The sequence below is a fragment of the Budorcas taxicolor genome, chromosome 25 (assembly GCF_023091745.1).
Source record: "Budorcas taxicolor isolate Tak-1 chromosome 25, Takin1.1, whole genome shotgun sequence".
Classification (NCBI taxonomy): domain Eukaryota; kingdom Metazoa; phylum Chordata; class Mammalia; order Artiodactyla; family Bovidae; genus Budorcas; species Budorcas taxicolor.
The window spans coordinates 49097660-49120669 of NC_068934.1; the positions used below are offsets into that span (position 1 = coordinate 49097660).

Genomic DNA, 23010 nt, shown 5'->3' on the forward strand with positions numbered 1-23010 from the left:
GGGGGCATTGGGCCATCCTGCAACTCCTGCCCCCCTGGAGGTTCAGCGATGTTCAAGGTCAAACAGCTAGTAAGTGGCAGAGCTGCGGTCATCCCCAGAGTTCTGGCTCCAGGGACGCAGCCCTTCCGAGAGCGGAGGGCTCGTCTCAGGGGAGTAGGAACCTGAGCCAGGGCTATGGGGGTACGCCTGACGGAACCCAGGGGGCTGACAGGAGAGGGCCTGAGGGGCCGGCCCTGAGGGCGGGGGGCATCACCCCTGCTGCAGGAGGGGCGCGCAACACTTTCCCCTCACTCCATCTCAGACCCACCGTGAGGCTGCGCAGATGAGGGGCCGGCCAGACAGCCCCAGGGGAGGTCAGGGGGTCAGGAAGACCACAGCGGCAGTTGCTGAGGTCTGGGGGTGAGCAGGGCGGGGGCTGTGGAGTGAGGGTCTCCGGGTGGGCATGTGCTCCCACGAGCTGCCTGTCCGTCCACGTGATTACTGTCTCTCAGCCTGGAGGGCACCGTGGGTGGTGGGACCCTCTGCTTTGCTCACCGTCGGCTCCCGGAGGTCCACTGGGGCAGCCTGGTGATGACGTGGTCAAAGACACAGCCTGCTGGACGGACCGACAGCCAGGCTCCCGCCCAGCAGCCGCCCGCAGCGCAGGCTGGGCTCCTAGGGACCCCTCCCCGGCAGATGAAAGCCAGCAGACGGGCCACTCCCTGCGGGTCCCACGGCCCCTGCGCCCTGGGGCAGCGGAGGCTGCAGCCACAGGACGTAGCGCCTCTTGCCCGAGGCCCGGGGAGCCGCCCCGTCACTGGCGCGGTGCCCGGCCGCCTGCTGCAGCCACTGCCGTCCTTGCCAGGTGTGTGAAGGAGAAGGCGGGCCGGGCAGCCTGCTGGCACAGATGGGGCCTGTCAGCTGCCTTAAATTTCAGCTCACCCCACCTGGCTGGCGAGACCTGCCGCCTCCTCTTTCTGCAGAGACTCTCCTTCATTCCCCTCTGCCCCGCAAGGGTTCCCTGCCTCAGCCTGAGGGCACAGGACCCAAAGGGTGGGGCGCCCCTGGTTCCTCCTCGAGCACAGGCGGGTGAGCGGAACCCCCACCAGGCAGGGACCAGCGCGTCGACGCAGAAGCCGCGAGCGTTCCAGGCCCCCGTAGGGGCTCCCCGCCACGTGCTGCACTGACCGTGGGGTTGGCCCGCCTTTGCGGCCACACTGTGAGGCGGTGGGCAGAGGCCTGGAGAAGAGCTCGGGCACCACGCCAGCCCGGAGGGGCTCCCCATCCGGATGGAAAACCAGCAAAACCGCAAGGAGCTGGAGGGTGGAAGGCGGGCCACACAGGAGGCTGCCAGGAGGCCTCCCTGGAGGAGGTAGCGGGAGGGGGGCGGCCCACGACAGTCCCCTTTGCTCCAAGACGGAAGATGGCCGCTTCTGTTCAGCCAGCCACGGTCCACGCCGTCAGAAGGCAAAGTCACCCCTGTGCTCCGGGCCTCAGTGCTGGGGGCACCAGCTCTCCCCCTGAGGCCCCCTCGCGCATCCCACCTCCGTGGTGGACGTGTGTTAATCTCCTGGAGCTGCCGGTGGCCAAGCCCCACACAGGGACTTCAGCAACGGACCTCTAGCCTCTCACTCTGGGGGCCAGAAGCTCAGGATGGAGGCATCTGCGGGCTGTTTCCTCCGTGGACTGGGACGGAGAATGCGGTCCAGGCCCCTCCCCCAGCTCCCCGCGGCTTGCTGGGGGTCCTGCTGGGGGCCCTGCTGTGGGTCGCCGGTTTGCAGAGACACCACCGGGTCTCCAGCTGGTGTCCCAGGCTCCTGCGTCCTGAAGCTGAGCCGAGCCAGCAGGTGCTAGCGGCTGCCTGGCCTTTCAGCGGGGCTCCCCGCTGCCAGACCGGGACCCACACACCCGCAGGGAGCCTTCCGGCCGGTGGTTACAAAACCAGACTGGGGCACTTGGAGAGGAGTCTGGGCGAGGTCCAGGCTCGGGCCTCCGTGGCCCTGGAGAGCCGGGCAGGACCAGCCTGGCTTGTTCTTGCCCCTCGGGATGAGCCCCGAGGTCCTCCGGCTTCCCCATCGCTCCCTAGAGCGTCTTCCTTTCCTCCCAGCAGGGGTCAGTCTGGGCCGAGGGTTTTGCTGCACCTCCACATTTTTGGGGCACACGGAGAGGTGGGCTGCCCAGGTGGCTCTAGTGGTAAAGAGCCCGCCTGCCAGTGCAGGAGACCCAAGAACCTTGGGTTCAGTCCCTGGGTCAGGAAGATCCCCTGGAGGAGGGCATGGCAGCCCACTCCAGTATTCTTGCCTGGAGGATCCCAAGGACAGAGGAGCCTGGAGGGCTACAGTCCATGGGGTCGCAAAGAATCGGACACGACTGAAGCAACTCAGCGCACACGAGGAAGGGTGGACAGATGGATGCACGGGAGATCAGGTGGGGGGAAGCTGAGACCCCAGAGGTGCCAGCTGGAGTGGAGGCTGCCACGCCCACGATGTGACCGCCGTGGACAGGGCGTGGGGCAACCGGGCGAGTGAGCGAGTTAATGGGGATTGCAGCGGAGGACCAGCACGGATACCTCTCCCACATCTGACCAGGGGGTTAACGGAGCAATAATGGAGCCCTTCCTGCACGCCAGGCACAGGAGCATTCCCTCTGTCTACCCTCCTGAAGCACCTGATAAGAAGCTGTGATTAAAACCTCTGCAGAAGGGTGAGGCTGAGGCTCAGAAAGGCTGAACAACCCGCTGCATTATCTACCAGACTGGCTGCAGAGAGAGCTTTCTGTGACTCAGTCCTGCCTCTCCCCACCCCTGCTCTCAGCAGCTACTCTTTGTGAGAGAAGAAGATGATCAAACATTCCTTTTGGATCAAAATGATTCAGTTTTTGTTCCCCAGTAAGAATGCAAAACTTATTAATGAAAGACTTCAGATAAGCCACCAGCAATCCCTCACACCCTAATACAAATTAGAAGTGCGTGTGGGGTGAGGGTGAGGATCGGTTCACAGCAGAATAGGATTCAGAGCAGTGGATATCCAGAGGCCGTGAAGCCTAAGCAGGGAACCCCATCCTGGATTTCAGGGGGCTTTCTAGGTAGGGGTATACCCTGCAAGAGAGCCTGGAAAGAAATAGAAGTCCAAGTGGGTGGTCCTGCACAAAGAGGAAACTCTACCCTCAACCGGGCCCCTGGCTCTGCCCTCAGCGTTCCCTACACTCCTGTCTCCTCAGGGCCTCACAGACCTGCCTGGCCCCCCAGGGAAGCCCTCTCCCTCCCCCTGGGCCTGGTACCGGGGTCTGTGCTGGAGGGCCCCTCCCTGCCGCCACCTCACTCCCAGGAGCACAGAGATCTGACCTGGGGTGGGGGAGGCAGGGCGAACAGATCCAGGAAGACCAGCCTCCTGCTGGTCAGGAAGGACCTCACCGAGGGCCCCTGCAGGTCCACCTTGGCCGGAAAAAAACCAGAAAGTGTGGGAAAGAGCCCAGGGGACCACGGGAAGGAGCGGGGCTGGCCGCAGGCCTAGGGGCCTCCCTCTTCGTCTCCAGGTCTGGGCCCTGCGCCGGCCCCTTGTCCATGCGGCGCTGGGACAGTGTGGCCCCAGACGTTCCAGGGCCGTGATTCCGGGGACGACAGGCCCTCGATGTCTCCCCTGACCCCTCCAGGAATTCCTCCCCCGCTCGGGCCTGAAGCTGAAGTCCCCGGGCCTCCAGGGGTGGGGATGTTACCACTCAAGTGCTTTGCTCCAAATAACCTATTTACCCAACAGACAGGCAGGCGCTGGGGAGTGTGATGGAGGCGGGGGCCACGTGCTCACACCCCCCTGGGCTGACTTCCTGCTTCTGTGAAAGGATAGACCTCTTCCTTCCATTTGGAGACCTGACTCATCAGGGGGTCCGGGAGACCTTCTCACCCCAGAACCTGCGGCCCCGGCTAAGCAAGGGAGCCAACGTGAGGAAGGGGGGCTGCTCGCCATGTCTGGGGAGTCGGGATGGTAGGGTAAGGGAGTTAGAAAAGACGAGGTTCAGAAAAAGAATGAGACTGGCACTTTGCAGGAACAGATCACCTTTAATGAGGCGAGAAGGGGCAGCAGTCAGATAAGTGAGCTGCTGCACTAACCAGAGGAAAGAGGAAGTATCAGTTCAGTTCAGTCGCTCAGTCGTGTCCGACACTTTGCGACCCCATGAATCGCAGCACGCCAGGCCTCCCTGTCCATCACCAACTCCCGGAGTTCACTCAGACTCACGCCCATCGAGTCAGTGATGCCATCCAGCCATGTCATCCTGTTCCCAATCCCTCCCAGCATCAGAGCCTTTTCCAGTGAGTCAACTCTTCGCATGAGGTGGTCAAAGTACTAGAGTTTCAGCTTCAGCATCATTCCCTCCAAAGAAATCTCAGGGCTGATCTCCCTCAGAATGGACTGGTTGGATCTCCTTGCAGTCCAAGGGACTCTCAAGAGTCTTCTCCAACACCACAGTTCAAAAGAATCAATTCTTTGGCGCTCAGCTTTCTTCACAGTCCAACTCTCACATCCATACATGACCACTGGAAAAACCATAGCCTTGATGAGACGGACCTTGTTGGCAAAGTAATGCCTCTGCTTTTGAATATGCTATCTAGGTTGGTCATAACTTTTCTTCCAGTGAGTAAGCATCTTTTAATTTCATGGCTGCAATCACCATCTGCAGTGATTTTGGAGCCCAGAAAAATAAAGTCTGACACTGTTTCCACTGTTTCCCCATCTATTTCCCATGAAGTGATGGGACTGGATGCCATGATCTTCGTTTTCTGAATGTTGAGCTTTAAGCCAACTTTTTCACTCTCCTCTTTCACTTTCATCAAGAGGCTTTTTAGTTCCTCTTCACTTTCTGCGATCAGGGTGGTGTCATCTGCATATCTGAGGTTATTGATATTTCTCCCGGCAATCTTGATTCCAGCTTGTGCTTCTTCCAGCCCAGCGTTTCTCATAATGTAGTCTGCATATAAGTTAAATAAGCAGGGTGACAATATACAGCCTTGACGTACTCCTTTTCCTATTGGGAACCAGGGTGAGTATATAGACATATATATGGAAAGCTACTGTCTGAAGGGGGCCTGTTTTTCTCCAAGGTTGTTCGGAGTAGTTGTCTCTTAAATGGCTGGGACAAGAAATTCTAGAGATCGGCCAGAGGCTGGACCTTCTGGGAGCTGGGCTAATCAACCTTAATGTCCACTTTTTTTTCCTTCGGGTGAGAGAGTTCTTTGTTTTGCATAGAATAATGGGGAGGACCTGGAGGGGAGTTTTAATTCCAGGCTATTTTGAGCCTTGTAATAACTTTCCTTCAGGGACTGCCCCAAGGACTACCCCATTCTTCCTTGAAGTTCTCCACCCCACTGTGCAGTGGCCTCACTTGGGATGCTTGTAAAACTCCCCAGGCCTGGACCCTACTTGCCTCACCACCAACTTAACGGAATCCCTGGGGGTGGGAGGGAGACCTTCTCCCTCGGAGTCGGGGTGGGCCCGTCTGGGTCGGGCTTCCAGAATGGCTGAGGCTGTTAGGGGAGGGGCTCTATGGAGGGAGGTGGGAGCTCCCAGAGCACAGGAGACTGGAGACCTGGCTCGGAGAACTAGCTGAAGACAAGGAGGAGGGGGCAGAAACAGCCGTGGGGGTCGGGGGGCTGCAAGGGACAGCCGGGTCCATCCCCACTTCAGCCACCACCCCGCCACGGCCCACCTCCTCGCACCCCCTTGCTTAAGGTCCAAAGACCCCACCAGCTGCCGAGCTATGGACTGAGGAGGGGAGACCACCGGGGAGGCAGGCACCAGGGGCATGCGGCCCAGCCAGGCATGTAGAGGTCCCCCCTCCCATGTCATCCCTCTGCCCGCCGGCCCCCCCCCCCCCCACAGAGAGCAGATTGATATTTACACAGCAGGTGTGGACACACAGAACAAAACCTCCCCACCCAGAGAAAGAAGGTAAAAACCCTGGGACACTGGGGTCCCCTCCACTCTTCCCGAGTCTGCTGGATCCTGACGGACAAACCCAGACAGATAGGCAGCTGCCTCCTTGGGGCTCACAGCCACATGGGCTCAGCTCCAAGGAGGCTAAGGGGAAGCTGGCTGAGCCAGGGGATGTCCGGGAGGGTTTCTAGGAGGAGTGAGGCTGGAGCCAAAGGGGGCTGAAGGAGCGGGCTTTCCTAGCAGACTCGGTGCAGGCTGGGGGCCGTGTGTCCCTGTGGAGGGAGGGTGCCAGGCACACGCCGGGCTGAGGGACGTGCCCTTCCGTTGTTCAATTCTTCTTTCCTGGATGTGCTTGGCTCACGCGCAAACCAGCCCTGGCGTGGAGCTCCACACTCACACCCCGTGGCTTCCTTCTAGAAGTTGCTGGTTCCTGAACAGTCCCACCCACCTACCAGGCCTGCTCCCTTCCTCTCTCAGAGCCACACCTCTGCAGGGCGCCTCCTTCCAGAGCCTTCCCGTTCTGGTCAGCTGCCCTCTGGATGACCTGGAAGCCAAAAGCGCTGACATCCTGGTCCCTCCACAAGCCGGTGGCTCCCCCCAGGGACACTGGAGTCTGCATTTGGTGGCTCTGTGCTGGTGGGCCCCCAGATCCTTATAACTGAGGTTGCATCTCTACAACCCCGCATGCGAGCCCGTCTGGTTACCGGTGGGCATCAGCCCTTCGCAGGAAGCCATGCCGATGGATGGACACAGCTGCCCACCAGCCCTCTGCCCATGTGCAAATATTTACCAAGACGGGTGTGCAAGGACCCCCAGTAGTGCCCCCACCGCTGATCACAGTTGCTTGTAATAAAGCATCACATCTAACAAGGTGCAGAAACTTTCCAATACTTACAGTGATTAAAATTGGAGCTCTTTTAGCTAAAACAAGAGGGTGGACCCCCAACCTGCCCACCTGGCCCATGCCAGCCCTGTCTCTGCTCTTTGATGAATATGCCCAGCAGTTTTCCACCACATGGAGCAGACGAGCTAATTTTCTGTGTGGTTTGCCTGTTACTTTCTTAATATTTATGTATTTGTGTGGCTGTGCTGGGCTTTAGTAGCAGCACGAGGGATCTAGTTCCCTGACCAGGGATCAAACCCAGGGATCAAACCCCCTGCACTGGGGGCAGGGAGTCCCAGCCACTGACCCACCAGGGAAGTTCCTGCCCATTATTTTGCAAATCCATCGTCTACTCCAAAAATTGCCTTTCACTGCAGGATGCTCTCAGTAAGAGGCCGGTCCTTCCTGCCCCCCAGGCCTTGTCATTCCCATAGACTCGACCTCGCATCAGCTCTGGGCAGCAATGGGAATCCAGGGATGGCTCAGCGGCCCGGGGCATCCATGGCCCTCCCCTCTGTGGGGATGGGGATGCGAGAGGCGGAGAGAGAGAGACCCTAAGAGGCACCCTGAGTGTGGACGCTGCCTTTGGTGCCTCCAGGAGCTGAACTCCTTGGGGACCTCGGGCTGTGCCATCAGGCTCTCTGGGGCCAGAGGTAGTTAGCATTTTAATTGAATTTCATAGCCCACCCCACCTCCACCAAGATGAGTGGCACTGCCCGGTTCAGCAGCCCTTGTCCAGTGACAGGACAGAACCGCTGACCCCCTGAAGCTAAACGCGATTGATCAGACAGGGCGACAGCAGAGGAGGCCATGGCAGACACACAGGGTGTCGTCAGACTCAGCTGTGAGGCCGGGAACAGAGCCCAGCCCAGCTCCTGGTCTCCTCTGTGTGCCCTCAGAGGACCTTGCAGAGGAGCACCCTGCCAGACCCCCCAGCCCTACCCAGGCCTGAGATCCGTGCAGGGAGGCCCCCCCCCCCCCCCCCGGCTCTGGTGACCACCTCCCGGGGAGCCAACCCCCTCGCCCCGCAGGAAGGCCCTGCTGGCTCCCCCGCAGGCTCTCCCGCACCCTCGCTATGCTGTGGGCTCCCTGGAGAAACGGAGGAATGTATGTAGGTCCAAGTACAAAGAGACCGACTAGGAATCGGCTCACACAGTCATGGGGGCCAAGTTCTCCACTGTCCACGGCAGTGACGCAGTTCAGCCTGAGTCTGAAGGCCAGTGAACCAGCGGGTCCCGTGTCCGAGGGCAGAAGATGACATCCCAGCCCAAGAAGAGAGTGGATCCACCTATCCTCAAACTTTGGATTGAATGACGCCCCCCAAATTGGTGAGGGCCATGCTAATGGGGAAGAGCAGAGAAATAGCTCCAGAAAGAAAGACTCTTGAGAGTCCCTGGACTGCAAGGAGGTCAAACCAGGCAATCCTAAAGGAAACCAACCCTGAATATTCATTGGAAGGACTGATACCAAGCTGAAGCTCCAATCCTCTGGCCACCTGATATAAAGAACTGACTCACTGGACAAGACCCCAATGCTGGGAAAGATTGAGGGCAGGAGGAGAAGGGGCGACAGAGGATGGGATGGTTGGATGGCATCACTGAGTCAATGGACATGAGTGTGAGCAAACTCCAGGAGATCGTGGAGGACAGGGAAGCCTGGCGAGCTGCAGTCCCTGGGGTCACAAGGAGTCTGACAGGACACAAGTCTTCACTCAGTGGAGAATCAAAGGCTGGTCTCTTGGACTTCCCTGGGGGGGTCCAGTGGCTAAGACTGCATTTCCAGTGCGGAGGGCCTGGGTTTGATCCCTGGGCAGAGAACTAGATCCCAAGTGCCTGCAATTAAAAATCCTGCATGCCTCTATGAAAACTCCTGTGTGCCTCAACGAAGTCGGGGTGCAGCCAAATAAATAAATGTCCTAAAATGCTAATGTCTTCGAGAAACACTTCCCAGACACGCCCAGAAATCGTGTCTTACGCCACACAGATGTGTCTATTCATCCAGCTATCTGAGCAGCCCTCAGCCCAGTCAAGACGACACAGAAAATCAGCCATCACAGTTGGCTCTTGGGACATCTTTTCTTCCCCATCTCCCCCAGCCTAAGAGCACCTTGAGGACGCAGTTGGGTCTCACTCCTAAGTGTGTACAGAACAAAGAGCCCGTGAACGGAAGATGAACATCTGAGTGGGCGAAGGTTTGGCCTCGATGGTTACAAGCACCATGCGTTCCAGGGCATCCTGTGTGGTCTGGACACGCGTTTCCCTAATGACTAGCGGTGTGGAGCATCTTTCCTATGGCCTTTCACCACTGGCATGTCTTCTCTGGATAAATATCTATTTAAGTCCTTTGCCTATTTTTTAATCAAGTTGTTCTGGCTGAACTGTAGGAGGTTTTCTTTCTAATCTATTCTAGATATTAATTCCTTGTGAAAATGAAAGTCACTCAGTTGTGTACGAATCTGCGACCCCATGAGCTGCAGCGTGCCAGACTCCTCTGCCCATGGGATTCTCCTGGCAAGAATACTGGAGTGGATTGCCATTTCCATCTCCAGAGGATCTTTCTGACCGAAGGATCAAACCCAGCTCCCGTGTATTGTAGACAGATTTTTTCCTTCTCTGATACAATTTGCAAATATTTTCTCCCATCCCTTGGGTTGCGTTTTCAGTCTGTTGACAGTGTCCTTAAATGCACAAAATCTTTAATTTTGATGAATCTAGTCTGTTTTTTCTTTTCATGTCCATGCCTTTGGTGTCCCATCCAAGAAATCAAGCCCAGAGTCATGAACATTTTCCCATTTTCTTCCAAGAGTTTTTTTCTTTTTTTTAAATCTGAAGCTTTTATTTGTGTTGATTTTAATATTCCACTATTTGATTTTAGGTTCAGTATGTCATTAACATTATTTTAACTTTATAGTCATCAAAGACTGCAGGTTATTTCACAAGCACTTACTTTGTGGGTAAAATCTGATATGAGCAGATCATTTCAAGACATCGTGGATAACATTCAGAAAGTAAAGATTTACACAGCGGACGATCTGTATTTTTTAAGTATCATGAATAATGGAAAACATTTCATTTCCCCATGAAAACAAAAGAATGGGGATTTTCCTAGGTTGAGTGGTTTTTTTAAATTTATTTATTTTAATTGGAGGTTAATTACTTTACAATATTGTGGCGGTTTTTGCCATACATTGACATGAATCAGCCCTGGGTGTGCATGTGTCCCCATCATGAACCCCCCTCCCACCTCCCTTCTTCCTTATAGCTTTAGCTATGACACTTAAGTCTTTTACCCATTTTTCATTAATTTTGTATATGGTGTGAGGTAAGGGTCCAACTTCACTCTTTCCCTTGTGGAGATCAGTTTCCCAGCAACATTTGTGGAAAAGGCTGTCCCTTTGTCTTTTATGTATTTATTTTAAATGTGTTATTGAAATAGGGTTGATCTTCAATGTTGTGTTAATTTCTGCTGTACAATAACAAGATTCAGTTAAATTTATATATATATTCTTTTCCATTATGGTTTTTTATAGAAAATCGAATATAGTTCCCTGTGCTATACAGTAGAAACTTGTTGTTCAACCTTTCAAAGTCAATCTGTGTGTTGATCATCTTACTGCCCTGGCTGGGATTCCGGTATGCTGTTAAGTAGGCCTGGAGAGAGTGGACCTCTCTGCTTTGTTCCCAACCTGGGCTGGAAACTTCAAGTCTGCCTCCATGAAGGTCGCTTTTCCTGCGTCCACTGTGATGGTCGTATGTTCTTGCTTCTTTGGCCTGTTGCCATAGTGAATTCCACTGATTGATCTTCTGGTGTTGAACCAGCCTTGCATTTCTGTGACAACTCCCCGTTGACAGTGTTGTGTGTTGCTAGACTGGATTTGCTAGTAGTTTGTTGAGGATTATTGCATCTGTGTGTTTGAGAGTTTGTGGTTTCACTCATCTGCGAAGCATCTACCTGGAGCGAGCTGAAGGGAGACCTGCTGGGGAGGAGGTCAACTCTGACCTCAAAGAGCTCATGTCTGACCCCAAGGGCCATGAGGGTTGTCTGACCACACCGCAGAAGCTGATGTGGTTCCAAAAGGAAAATGTGTTTCCCTGCTACCTCTCTAGAGTCTCAGCACTCCTTTGAGGGCTGGGAGGTGTGTTATCATCTAAGGATGGGGACATGCTGAAGCACCAGAAGGTCAACATCACCTAGCCTGGGGGTAGCGTCCGCTAGAACCCTGACTCCTACCCCAGCCCTTGCTGAGTACCTGCCGTTGCTTGGAAACCTCTGTTGTGAACTGAGTGTGTGTGTGCGTGCGTGCAGTCGTGTCCAGCTCTTTGCGACCCCACGGACTGTAGCGTGCAGGGCTTCTCTGTCCATGGAATTTTCCAGGCAAGAATATCGGAATGAGCTGCCATTTCCTTCTCCAGGGGATCTGAATGTTTATGTCCTCCCAAGTTCATGTGTTGAAACCTTAATCCCCATGTGGTGGTTTTAGAAGGAGGAGAGGTGATTAAGTCATGAGGGTGGAGCCCGTATGAGTGAGATTAGTGTCTTTATAAAAAAGACCTCAGGGAGCTCGCTCTCTCCCCCCGTCTCTCTCTCTCTTTCCCTCTCTCTGTCTCTCTCTCTCTGTCTCTGTCTCTGTCTCTTTCTCTCTGTTCCTCTCTGTGTGTCTCTGTCTCTCTCTCACTCTCTTTCTCTCTCTCCCCCCGTCTCTCTCTCTCTTTCTCTCTCTGTCTCGCTGTCTCTCCCCCCACCCTCTCTCTCTCAGCCTTGTGAAGATGCAAACAGAAGGTGGCAGTCTGGACCCCAGGAAGGCAGCTCTCCCTTGACCCCCATTGCGCTGGTACCCTAATCTCAATCTTCGAACCTCCAGACTGTGATAAGTGAATTTGTTCAGAAGCCACATCGCCTGTGATATTTTGCTATCGTAGCCCAAGCTGGCTAAGACACAGGCTTGGGTGGATATCATTTTTTTTTTCAAAATATACCTGAATCTGCCCGCTGCTCCCAACTTCCCCTCTACTATCCTAAAGTAAGTCTGGACCACATGAAATCTTTCTAAAACGCACCCTGCCTCCATTCTTGAACCTCTGGAGCCAGAGAAATATATTTTTTAACAAGGTCATAACGTTCCTTTCTCAGAAACCAGCAACTCCCCCCACCTCCCCCCGCCCAATGTGGTCTCCATCACCATGAACATGAAACTCCACACGCGGCACGGAAAGTCATGCGCGGGGTGAGGGGATAGGGCGCCAGTCTCCACGGCCTCCCCTGGCGCCCTTTCTCCACTGACCTCTGCCAGCATGTGAACACACCAAGCCCATGCCTGGGCACCTGCTGTTCCTCTGCCTGGAAGATGGTCAGCCCTGAGGTGCCAGGGCTCGCCCCTTCACTTCACACAGGTTCCTGCTCAAAGGTCAGCCCCATTCTCAGACAGCTCTCCCTAGCCACCGCCTCTGGAGAGCACCGGCATCCTGTGGCTCCTCCCAGCCCCTTGCGCAGTCCACCTGTCCTTCGACCTGTCCTTCGCCGCGTGGGTCAGAGCAGGGTCTGCCTTCGGGCACTTGTTTTCTGCCTTTGATTGTGAGCAACGTGCAGGCAGGAGCCTCGCTTTCCTGTTCTCAGCTGACTCCCCTGTGCCTGGAATACTATTATAGCACTTAAGAGAGGCACCATCAATATTCAGTGAGGGAGAGGAGGAACAGAGGGGGCCCCGGGAGGATCCCGAGTCCAGGAGACAGAGCTGAGTGGTGGTGGAGGCCGCGCCCATCTCTGCCATCCCCTGCACAAAGTCCCGGTCCCGGCAGCTGCGGCCCCACACTGCGAAGGGAGGCCATGCCGCTGGGGGTGACCCTTCACCGGGTACCCTCCTGTGCAGGCACTGGGGCAGTGCTTTTACCTGCAAACTCACCTGCGCCAGGATGGACACTACCTCAGTGCCGGCCCTGCATCACAGCCAGGACGACGATGATGTGGGCGTGCCGGGGCGTAGCGGGTCGTCAGCAACGGCAACTAGTATCATTAGTAACATTCCCAGCTAACAGCTAGCAAATGGGGACGAAGCAAGCTTGAGCAACTTCCCAGAGGGTCTATGGAGCCAAACAGACTGGAGTTCAGAGCCCGCTCTGCCAGGTGATTTTGTTTAATTTTTCAAAAACATCAATGTTCTCACTTGTAAATATGGATAATAACACCTACTTCATAAAGGTCTCTGGCAAGTGAAGACGATGACTATAAACCACTTAATACAGTGTCTGGCGGATAGTAGATGCTCAGCCAAGGGTAGATGGTAATCACAGCAATGGTGGTGGTGATGGGGGTGATGGGGGTGATGGGGGTGATGGTGGTGATGATGGTGGTGATGGTGGTGATGGTGGTGATGGGGGTGATGATGGGGGTGATGATGGTGGTGGTGGTGATGGGGGTGATGGGGGTGATGGTGGTGATGATAGGGGTGATGGTGGTGATGGTGGTGGTGGGGGTGATGGTGGTGATGGGGGTGATGATGGGGGTGATGATGTTGGCATTGGTGCCCATGGTGATGCCAGTGACGATGGTAGTGGACAAATGAATGAGGGTGGCAAAGCCGGGATTCATACCCTGTTCTGACTCCAAAGCCCCAGCTCTTCCTGGAATCGTGACTCCAGCTTCTGTCATCCTCTGCGTCAATGGTTTTCAAAACTTTTAGTCTCAAGATTCTTTTCATTAAAAAAGAAATTATTGAGGATCACAGTGATTTGTTTCTGTAGGTTAGTTTATCAATATTTAGTCTGAGCTTTAAAAAATATTCATTTACTTATCCTTTAAAAAGAATGATGAGCCCATTATGTTGATAACACAAATAACACATTATGTGTGAAAACCAGTTATCTATTCCAAAATATAAATAGTGAGTGAGAAAAGCAGTATTATTTTACCTTTTTTTTTTTGAGAGTCTTTTTAACGTCTGGCTTAACAGAAGCCGCTTGGAGTCTCACACCTGCTTCTGTGTTGCTTCTATTGCAGTCTCAACACAGCCTCCAGAAAGCTCCACTGTTAAGTTGTGAAAGAATAAAGTGAAAAATGAAAATAGCATCCTCGTATTTTGGGAAAGTGGTTTTCATGTCTTGGACCCTAAAACAGTCTCAGGACCCGACAGGTTACCAAGTTCACACTTTGAGAAGTGCTGCTCTGGGTCCTCCAAATCTAGTGGAACGTTCTCCGCTTCCGTTGCCCCTGCGTTCCTGCAGGGGCGACAGAAATGCCTGGAGCCCCAGCTCGCTTTGGTGCGGACTCACACGTGACCTGGGTGACGACCTTCCCACCTCCAGTCCTCGGTCCCCTGTACACAATGTTGCTGGGCTTCTCCGAATTCTGCCTGCTGACCCTACCCAGCCCATAGGAGAGGGACTGGTTGGCAGTGGCCAGTGAGTGGGAGAAGGGCCTGAGACCGCTGGCCAGACCCAGCCCTGCAAGTCTGCAGGGCATCCCTGCTGGGCAGGTTTCCTAGTCTTGAAATGAAAGGTCAGCGTGGCTGACTCCACGCACAGCTTCCCGCAGGCAGATCTTTTGCTTCTGTGGCTCCAGGGAGAAGCCCCAAGCCCTCCTCCAGACATCAGAAGGGGGGACGTGTGCAGTCCTTGTGGTCCTTCCAAAGTCGGGCTGGAGATGCCAGCCCTCAGCCCCAGCATGAGCTTGCCAGAAGCCCGCGTCTCGGAATGTCGGAACGCTCCAGGCTGGCGGGAGATCACCAGCCCCAGAGGCAGCTCCCCGCCAGGACTCAGGGCTTCTGTGTCAGTGGGGGTGGGGGGGAAGCCCTTGCTGCCCTCCCATCCTCTGTAACTGAGAACAAAGACAGACTTCTCACTTGGGGCTGAGACGAGAAAGGGCAAAGCCCGGATCAGCTCTAGTCCCTGGCTTTCAGGACTCTGAGGCTGTGTCCTCAAATGAAGACTCAGAACAAAAGCATTTACCACAGGAAAGAAGTTCAGCCAACGTGGGCCTGGCTCAGTGAAGCAGAATGCAGGTCTTCAACGCGAAAGCAGATACAGGACTCCCGGGGTCCCTGCTGCAAGGGGTGAGTCACGTTCCCCAAAGATGTGTCCCCCAAATCCATGCCGGGGCTGAGGGCTGGCATTCTCCAGCCCGACTTTGGGAGGACCGCAAGGACAGTGGCACGTCCCCCCTTCTGATGTCTGGAGGAGGGCTTGGGGTTGCTGCCTGCTGCCATAGAAGCAAAAGAAAAGTCCCATGGCAGGATCCGCCAGCAGGAAGCTGAGCGTGGAGCCAGCCATGCTGACCTTTCATTTCAAGACGCAGAAATCTGCCCAGGAGGGGTGCCCTGCAGACTTGCGGGGCTGGGTCTGGCCAGCGGTCTCAGCGTGGTCTCATGTCCAAACCCGTGCCTGTGAGTGTGAGCTTACCTGCACAAAGGTTCTTTGCAGATGTAATTGAGGACTTCATACAAAATCCTGCATTATCCTGCTGCTGCTGCTGCTGCTAAGTCGCTTCAGTCGTGTCTGACTCTGTGCGACCCCATAGACGGCAGCCCACCAGGCTCTGCCGTCCCTGGGATTCTCCAGGCAAGAACACCGGAGTGGGCTGCCATTTCCTTCTCCAATGCGTGAAAGTGAAGTCGCTCAGTCGTGTCCGACTCTTAGCGACCCCATGGACTGCAGCCCACCAGGCTCCTCCATCCGTGGGATTTTCCAGGCAAGAGTATTGGAGTGGGTTGCCATTGCCCTCTCTGTGGATTATCCTGGAGGGCCCTAAATCCAATGACTATATCCTTACAGGAGAAAGGAGAGAATTCAAGACCGGGACACGCAGAAGTAGAGGACTGTGTCAGCGGCTGGAAGGACGTGAGGGTGGGGGGAGCGTGAGAAGGAGCTAGTGAAGAGTGAAAAAAAAAGCATGATGTGAAAGCAGAGAGTTGGGGTTTTGTTAGGAGCATTTTTTGGCTGCCCTGGGTCTTCCCTGCTCTGCACGAGGTCTTTCTCGTTGCCGTGAGTGGGGGGCTACTCTCTAGTCACAGGGCCCAGGCTTCTCGCTGCGGTGGCCTCTCTTGTTGCAGAGCGTGGGCTCTAGGGTGTGGGCTCAGTAGCTGGGGCACACGGGCTTAGGTGTCCCGCGGCACGTGGAACATTTCCGGAGCAGGGATCAAACTCATGTCACCTGTACTGGCAAGCTGATACTTAACCACTGGTCCACCAGGGAGGTCCAAGCACTGTGTTTCATTTGGCACGGGGCCTGGACAGACGTAATTAAGTTACTTCCCTAAGAAATCCTGGATTATCCCGGAAGGCCCTAAATCCAATGCCTGTATCCTTATAGGTTAAAGTGTTAGTCACTCAGTCGTGTCCGACTCTCTGCAACCCCGTGGACTCCTCTGTCCTTGGATTCTCTAGGCACGAACGCTGGAGTAGGTAGCCATTTCCTTCTCCAAGGGACCTTTCCAGACCCAGGGATCGAACCCAGGTCTCCTGCATTGCAGGCAGATTCTTTGCCATCTGAGCCACCAGGGAAGCCCAAAGTAGGCGGGGTATTAGCTGCTCAGTCATGTCTGACTCCGTGTCACGTGGCCTGTCATCCGCTAGGTTCCTCTGTTCATGGGATTCTTCAGGCAAGAGTACTGGAGTGGGTTGCTGTTTCCTTCTCCAGGGGATCTTCCAGACCCAGGGACTGAACCTGGCTTTCCCACATTGCAGGCCGATCCTTTACCGTCTGAGCCACCAGGGAAGCTTATAGGATAAAGGAGAGGAGAATTCGAGACTGGAACACGCAGACGTGCTAAGGACTTAAGCCTGGGGGCCAGAATCTCAGACTGCTCAGAGAAACTGCTCCAAAGAGTTAAGGGAGCAGCCAGGATATATAGGAGTTTTGTAACAAAAACCAAGTAATCAGAACATCAAAAGATTGCTGTTAATTAAAAAAAAAAAAAGACGTCTCAAGTTAAGGAATTTAGCAGTTTTCTGTGTACGGGAAGGTGCAAGAGTCTGGGCTCACTGGAGCCGTTCCGTTGACTAAACCTCGGCTGTCTGGGGCCAGGATCCTGCTTTCTCCATCCTGGGTCCCCGTGGGGTGACAGGACACTTACAGCAGCGAGCGGCCTGGTGGCTGCAACGTCCTCTGGCTACTGATGATACAGCGGGTGACATTCTCTGTCCACACGTGCGGTGGACTCTGTCCCGCTCGGGGACCTCAGGCATTCCCCAGGCGTGTGCCCACCCCCCTCACGGCAGTGCCCACCTCCGTCAACACAGGAGGGCCAGAGGCAGAGTCTGCCAGCCCAGATTTACCCCCTGTGACCACAGGGAGGTCTGAGCGCGGGCACACGGCCGTGTCCAGCGGCATCCAGCATCGCGCACCCTACACACAGCCTCTGGAGGCCACGTCAGTGCTTCCTGTGGAGTCCCTGAGGGTCTTGGTGAATAACACCTTCCTGTCCCTCCAGGTAGAACACGTACTGGGGTTTGAATGTGTCCTCCTGAAGGATGTGTGTATGTGAGAGAGAGAGACAGAGGCACAGAGAGGGAAAGAGAGACGGAGAGGGAGCCATCCAGGCCAGGCCGGCCCAGGAAGCCCGGGCCCGGTGCCTACATGACTCAGAATGCCCAGCGGAGCTTCTCCAGCTGAATTTCACAGGTTTCCTTGAGAAAGAGCGGAGAGCAGCCCCTCCCAGCCCCCACACCTGGCTCGGTGACTCAGCCCATGAAGACACCCTCTCAGGAAGACAGTGTCTCCCAGGACAGAGCGGGAGGGACAGGCATGGGGATGCGCGGGACCTGAGGCCGCAGGGAAGGGGCTGGAGGATGACCCCTCTCGGCACGCCCAGCCCCAAGGAGGGGCACGGACAGCTGGCCTCCCGCACCCCAGCTAGACCTCCCGGCGTTCAGCCCTGCCTAAGCCGCTCCTGGGGCTTCCCTGGTGGCTCAGCTAGTAAAGACTCCGCCTGCAATGCAGGAGACCCAGGTTTGATCCCTGGGTTGGGAAGATCCCCTGGAGAAGGGAACGGCTACACACTCCCAGTATTCTTTGTCTGGAGAATCCCATGGGCAGAGGAGCCTGGTGGGCTACAGGCCAGGAATGACTAACACGTTCCCTTTCAGGCCACTCCCCAGCTGCCTGGCCTGGAGCTGGTCACTTAGCCTCGACAGGGTGGGGATGGCAACCCTTGTCTCCAGGCAGAGGAGAGGCTGCAACCTGGCATGCCCAGAAAGTGAAGGCCCAGCGCCCGGTGTCTGGCAAGCCAGCGATCGATGCCGCAGGTGTTCTTACGATGGCCTGCTAGGCTGCGGAGACCACGCTGGGGCCTCACGTACCCCTCGGTAGGGAGTCACCTCAGCCCCACTGCACAAGCGAGGAAACTGAGGCTCAGGAGCTGAGGGTCTCCTAGCAAAGAGGCTCTGAGCTGCCCCTGAGTGTCCAGCAAAGTCTACAGGCCACATGTGAGGGATGGATCTGCTCTGGGGTCAGCAGGAGAGAGCGGGCCCAGGTTGGCCTGTCCTGGCCCATCCCCTGGGCCACTCCACTGGTGCCCCGGGCCCAGGGAGGAGGCGGGGACCCAGCTGCACCCCTTATACCTGGGCCTTATTCTCCTTACCTGGGAAATGGGGAAACAGTCACTGCTGCCCCTGGCGCTCAGCAGGTGTGAAAGCACCCGGCACCTACCTGGCTCAGGCCCCTTCCGGGGGGCCAGCCCAACCAGCTCCCTCCGCAGCCCACCTGGGAGGCACCCTGTCAGACACCCCTGTTCTTAAGTGTCCTGGCTGCTCTACCCTGCCCGGTGAGGCAGCCAATTAAGTGAAGGGGCGGGGGCCCCCAGGGGTTTCCCTCTGAGCCTGTGGTCTTCTTCATCAGCGGGGGCGGGGTGGGGGGGCGGAGCTCAGAGGCTCAGGGACAGCTCCGGACCAGGCTGTGGGGAGCAAGAGCCTGGAGACCTTTCGACAGCTCTGTGCCTCTGTTTCCCCGCCTGTAGGCTGGAGCCTGTCAGGACCTGCCTTCTAGAACTGGGGGGAGGATTGGAGCCATCATCTAGAGCCCTTTGGCATGGCACTGGGGACAGGGTGGGGGTCTACCTGCAAGACCCGTGGGGGCTCCCGCAACCCCCATGGGTGGACCACCCAGAACTAAGCAGCGACCCCAAGGGTGACAAGCACACCCCCTCGAGAGCAGGGTGTCTCGGCCTCAGCACGGCTGACGTTTGGGGCCGGACTCTTCCCACCGTGGGTCTCTCTCCTGGGTGTGATGGGCGTTTGCTGGCCCCCCGGCCTCCCCTGACTGGAGTCCAGGAGCACCCTCAGCTGTGACAAGCAAGGGTGTCTCCGGACACCACCCGAGGTCACCTCGAGGAGGAAGGCAAAATGCGCCCAGCTGAAGACTGGATGGAAACTGTCTTAACCTTAAACTGTATTCACCTGAGAAAGAGTGAAGTCCTCCGTACCTGCTGCTGCTGCTGCTGCTGCGTCGCTTCAGTCGTGTCCGACTCTGTGCGACCCCATAGATGGCAGCCCACCAGGCTCCCCCGTCCCTGGGATTCTCCAGGCAAGAACACTGGAGTGGGTTGGCATTGCCTTCTCCAATGCATGAAAGTGAAAAGTGAAAGTGAAAAGTGAAAGTGAAGTTGCTCAGTCGTGTCTGACTGTCAGCGACCCCATGGACTGCAGCCCACCAGGCTCCTCTGTCCATGGGATTTTCCAGGCAAGAGTACTGGAGTGGGCTGCCATCGCCTTCTCTGTACCTGTAAGGGGCCTTTAAAGAGATCTTCCCTCTCCCAGGCAGATCACGGGAGATGTCCTAAACTCAGAACCGGGGCTGCTCTTCAGAGACCCGTCAGCCACGTCATCTGGGTTCACTCGAAGGGCCTGTTGCTTCCTCGGGGACTCAAGGAGTCCAGGCCCCCATGACAGGTGAGGAGACCGAGGCGCAGAGCGGCACGGCAGCTCCTGGATGTGAAGCCCCCCCAGTGCGGCCCCACGGCCACTGCAGCCAGCCCCCACCCCCCTACCCCCACCCCGGCTTCTCTGCCCTACACTTGGCCAGGTGCCCCTTTGACCTCAGCGGTGTCGTTTCATAAACGCGAGCTGGCTTCAAGCGGCCAGCATCACAGTGACTGGAGACTTTCCCTACTTCGGGCCCCTGAGACCTCCACCCCAGGGGATGGCGGCTTTGTTTTCTTCCTCTATTCCCTGTGGGTTGGCCCTGACAACCAGCCATTGGCCAGGCTGCCGGCAGCCGCACCCAGCCCCAGGCAGAAGCTGAGAAGAGCCTCCAGGCTGGTCTCCTCCGTCTGTGTGTGCGGAGCAGATCCCACCCCCTGACAAGGCGGAGGGGTCCCACCATGGCCCTGAGCATCTTGTCTGAGCAGCTCTGCATCCAGAGGCCTCGCAAGGTGACGGTGGGGTGGGACCCATCCTGGGGGTGAGGCCAGACCCGCCTGCGCGGCAGCACACCCCACCCCTTCACCCACCGTGCTTTGATGCCCTGGGGGAACCACCCCTGGCCGGATGGGGTGGCCATGATAATGAGGCTGGGAGCCTGTTTGGTCCGAGGCCACCCACCTGGCTGGTTGGGGCAGAGCTCTGGTAGGAAGTCCTGCAGCCGCCCTCCTGCGAGCCTGCTCCAACTCAAAGGGCCTGAAGGGGCCTCTCTGGGCAACTCCCCAGCTCCGCCAGGCAGTCAAGCTGCTTCCCTCTGACCACCAGGCTCAGGAAACGCTCCAGCAACACGGGGTGCCGGGGCTCAGCTGAGGGTCAGTCCTGCCCCTTGGAAGGTAGCGACTGAGAGTTTGGAAACCCTACCTGGTCCGCCAGGTCTGGAAGTGGGTGGGCCTGGCTCCAGCTGGTCTGCCCCTGTGGGACAGGGTAAGAGGAAGACCCCAGCAGGTCCGGGGCCACCCGGGAAGGGCTGAAGGAGACCCCTGACCTCCTCCACTCCGCCTGGGGTTGTTTAGCAGAATTAGAGCCTCTTATGTGTACAAGAAGGTTTCAGGGTCTAAAACGGTCTCTGAGGGCAGAAAGGATGAGAAGGACACAGGAGGAAATTCACAAGAAGGCGGGCTCCTGGCCAAAAAAAAAAAATATATATATATATATATATATATGTATATATATGCTGAGAAAGAGATGCTGTTAGAAACGTGGGTGTGAAGCAGGGTCCATCTAACCACACACGGGGGACAAGGACAATGGGCTCAGATTTCTGGGGTTCCTCTTGTGCTCTGGTGGCTTCCACCTGGGGGAGAATCGGTAAGAGTCTTGGGCTCAGAAAGAGAGGGGTCTCCCCACACCCTGGCTGGGAGACGGGGGCTGGAGGTCTGCAAGCATCTGTGACCACGACGGGCCCTCCCACAGCCTCACCCTGGAGGCTGACCCCAGTCACCGCCAGCACCCCTTTTCCGGAAGGGTCCGCACCCCCGTCGCGGGGCGGGCTGGGGTAGCGAAGGAGCCGACCGCGTGCCGGGGGAGCGGGGCGCAGCCCGGCAGCGGCGGGGGTCCGAGGCGCGCCGGCTCCGCACTGCGATCCCGCCCGGGTTTTGCGGCCGCCGCGCCCTCCGGCCCTCCGCCCTGCCTCCTCTCCTCCGCCCCGCGCTCCCTCCCTCCGCTCCCGCGGTTGGATCAGTCTTCTGGCATTTCCTGCAGCCGGGCCGCGTCGCCAGCTGAGCCCCCGCGCGCCCGGCCCGGCGCGCCCCGCTTCTCAGGGTAGGAGCGCCGCGGGCGGGCAGGGGGCGGCAGGGCTGCGGAGGCGCCGGGGAGCGGGCGGGGAGGGGGCCGGAGGGGCTGCGGCCCGGAGGGTCGGGAGCGTCCCGCCGGCCGCCGGGTGGAGGGGGGCGGGCTGCGGAGTCGGGGGAGCCCCGTGCCAGAGTCTGCGGACCCGGGGGACGGGGGCGCAGCCCCGCAGCCCCCGACAGTGGCCGGTCCTGGGGAGCCGGGGGTGGTGCGGGGACGATCGCAGACGCGGGCGGCTTGGGGGGCGGGTGGTGCTGAACGTGAGGCGCGGCGGGTAACCGGGCTCTCAGTTTGGGGGGCTTGAAAGAGGCTGCCTGGAGGAGCCGTTTCTGTGTCCCCGCTCAGTCCAGACCCAGGGAGTCTTGAAGGGGCAGGGTCTGCGGGGAGGGGGCGTGCTGCCTTTGCCTGGGGTCTGGATTGGGGTCTGGCCTCCCAGCTCTGGGCTTGGTCTGTGTCCTCAGTGAGCCTGCCTGAGCTCGGGGGAGGACCTTTGCTGTCCCCAGCCTCCTCCTTCTCTAGACCACTGAGCCCCTGAAGACTCGGAGCCTCCGACATTGTTCCCGACATTGTTCCCGGGACATGAGTCTGCATGAGGGTCCTGTGCGCTTGAGGATGCCTGGGTATCAGGGGAGGGCGGGATGTGGGGTCGGGGTGCCGGCAGCCCTGGGGGCCAGCCGCTGCCCCCTGGGACCCCCAGGGACAGCCCGGACCAACCTTCCACCCACCCCCACCCCCGCCCAGCTCGGCAGTCTGCTGTGGAAGACCCTGGAACCGGGGTTCTGAGTGGCCCAAAGGGCGTGTGGACAGGCCCCGCCATGGGGAAGTGGGCTCCTCTGCCCCCACTCACCGTAGGCTGAGCCAGGCCCTGGCCAAGCAGCTGGTTGGGTTTTCGCTCTCTCTCCATTTGGAGGTTTTTCCAACTCGCTACTCGCTCTGCACCAGAGATAATCTGCCGGAGCCCCTTCGAGGTGCCTTTTGCAGGCTGACCTCTGTGGTTCCCCCTGCCCCAGGTACGCCCCTAGGCCGGGTCCAGCCGCAGTCTGGTCACTGCCAGGGTGGGGACCTGTGTGGGCCAGGTCCCAGACGGCAGAGCCCTGCCCTCAACAATGGCAGGCAGAGTGGTCGGCCCGTGGCTTTTACCCACTTACCTGGCTGTGTGAGGCCGCGCCGCTCCTTGAACTTGCCAGGCCTTGTGGGCGGTTTGGGGGCGTCTGGACAGCTCCCCTTGGGCTCCAGGCCTGCGGTCCCATTGTCCGCCTGCACACATGTGGGGCAGGGCCCGGCTGCCAGGAGGGCAGGCAGGAGGTGCATCTCTCTGGTCTGTCCTGCAGCTGTGTTTAGAGATGGTGCCAAAGCAGATGGGCCAGGCGGAGGCCCTCCAGCTGCCGGGAGTCCTGGGCCCTGTCCTGGGGAGGCCGCAATGCCGATGTGAACCCATGTGGGCGGTGCGTCCTGGACGCTGGAGAGAAGCCCCTCGTTTCTGGACCTGGGAGTCAGGCTGGCCTGAGTTGGGCTAAGGGATCAGCTG

General features: G+C 57.4%; 2 protein-coding genes across 5 annotated transcripts in view; one reads left to right on the plus strand and one right to left on the minus strand.

Moving 5' to 3' along the window:
- Positions 1-66: 66 nt before the first annotated feature.
- LOC128068595 (collagen alpha-1(I) chain-like) lies at positions 67-22793 on the minus strand. The gene is made up of 12 exons (XM_052661705.1): positions 22631-22793; positions 22330-22415; positions 21114-21736; positions 20928-20988; positions 20556-20606; positions 3323-3412; positions 1101-1295; positions 922-1010; positions 696-874; positions 535-654; positions 308-393; positions 67-186 (listed from the first exon to the last, which is right to left on the minus strand). The coding sequence occupies exons 1-12, from the start codon at positions 22791-22793 to the stop codon at positions 67-69; spliced, it is 1863 nt and encodes a 620-aa protein (XP_052517665.1).
- The window catches only part of OSBPL5 (oxysterol binding protein like 5), a 72058-nt gene continuing 69480 nt past the window's right edge, over positions 20433-23010 (plus strand). For 3 of the 4 annotated variants that reach the window (XM_052661799.1, XM_052661801.1, XM_052661802.1), the window contains exon 1: positions 21405-21455. The gene's annotated coding sequence lies outside the window, so the exon portion shown is untranslated. Of the gene's footprint in view, positions 20507-21404; positions 21456-23010 lie in introns of those variants that run through there. The other variant, XM_052661800.1, reaches the window with a different exon arrangement.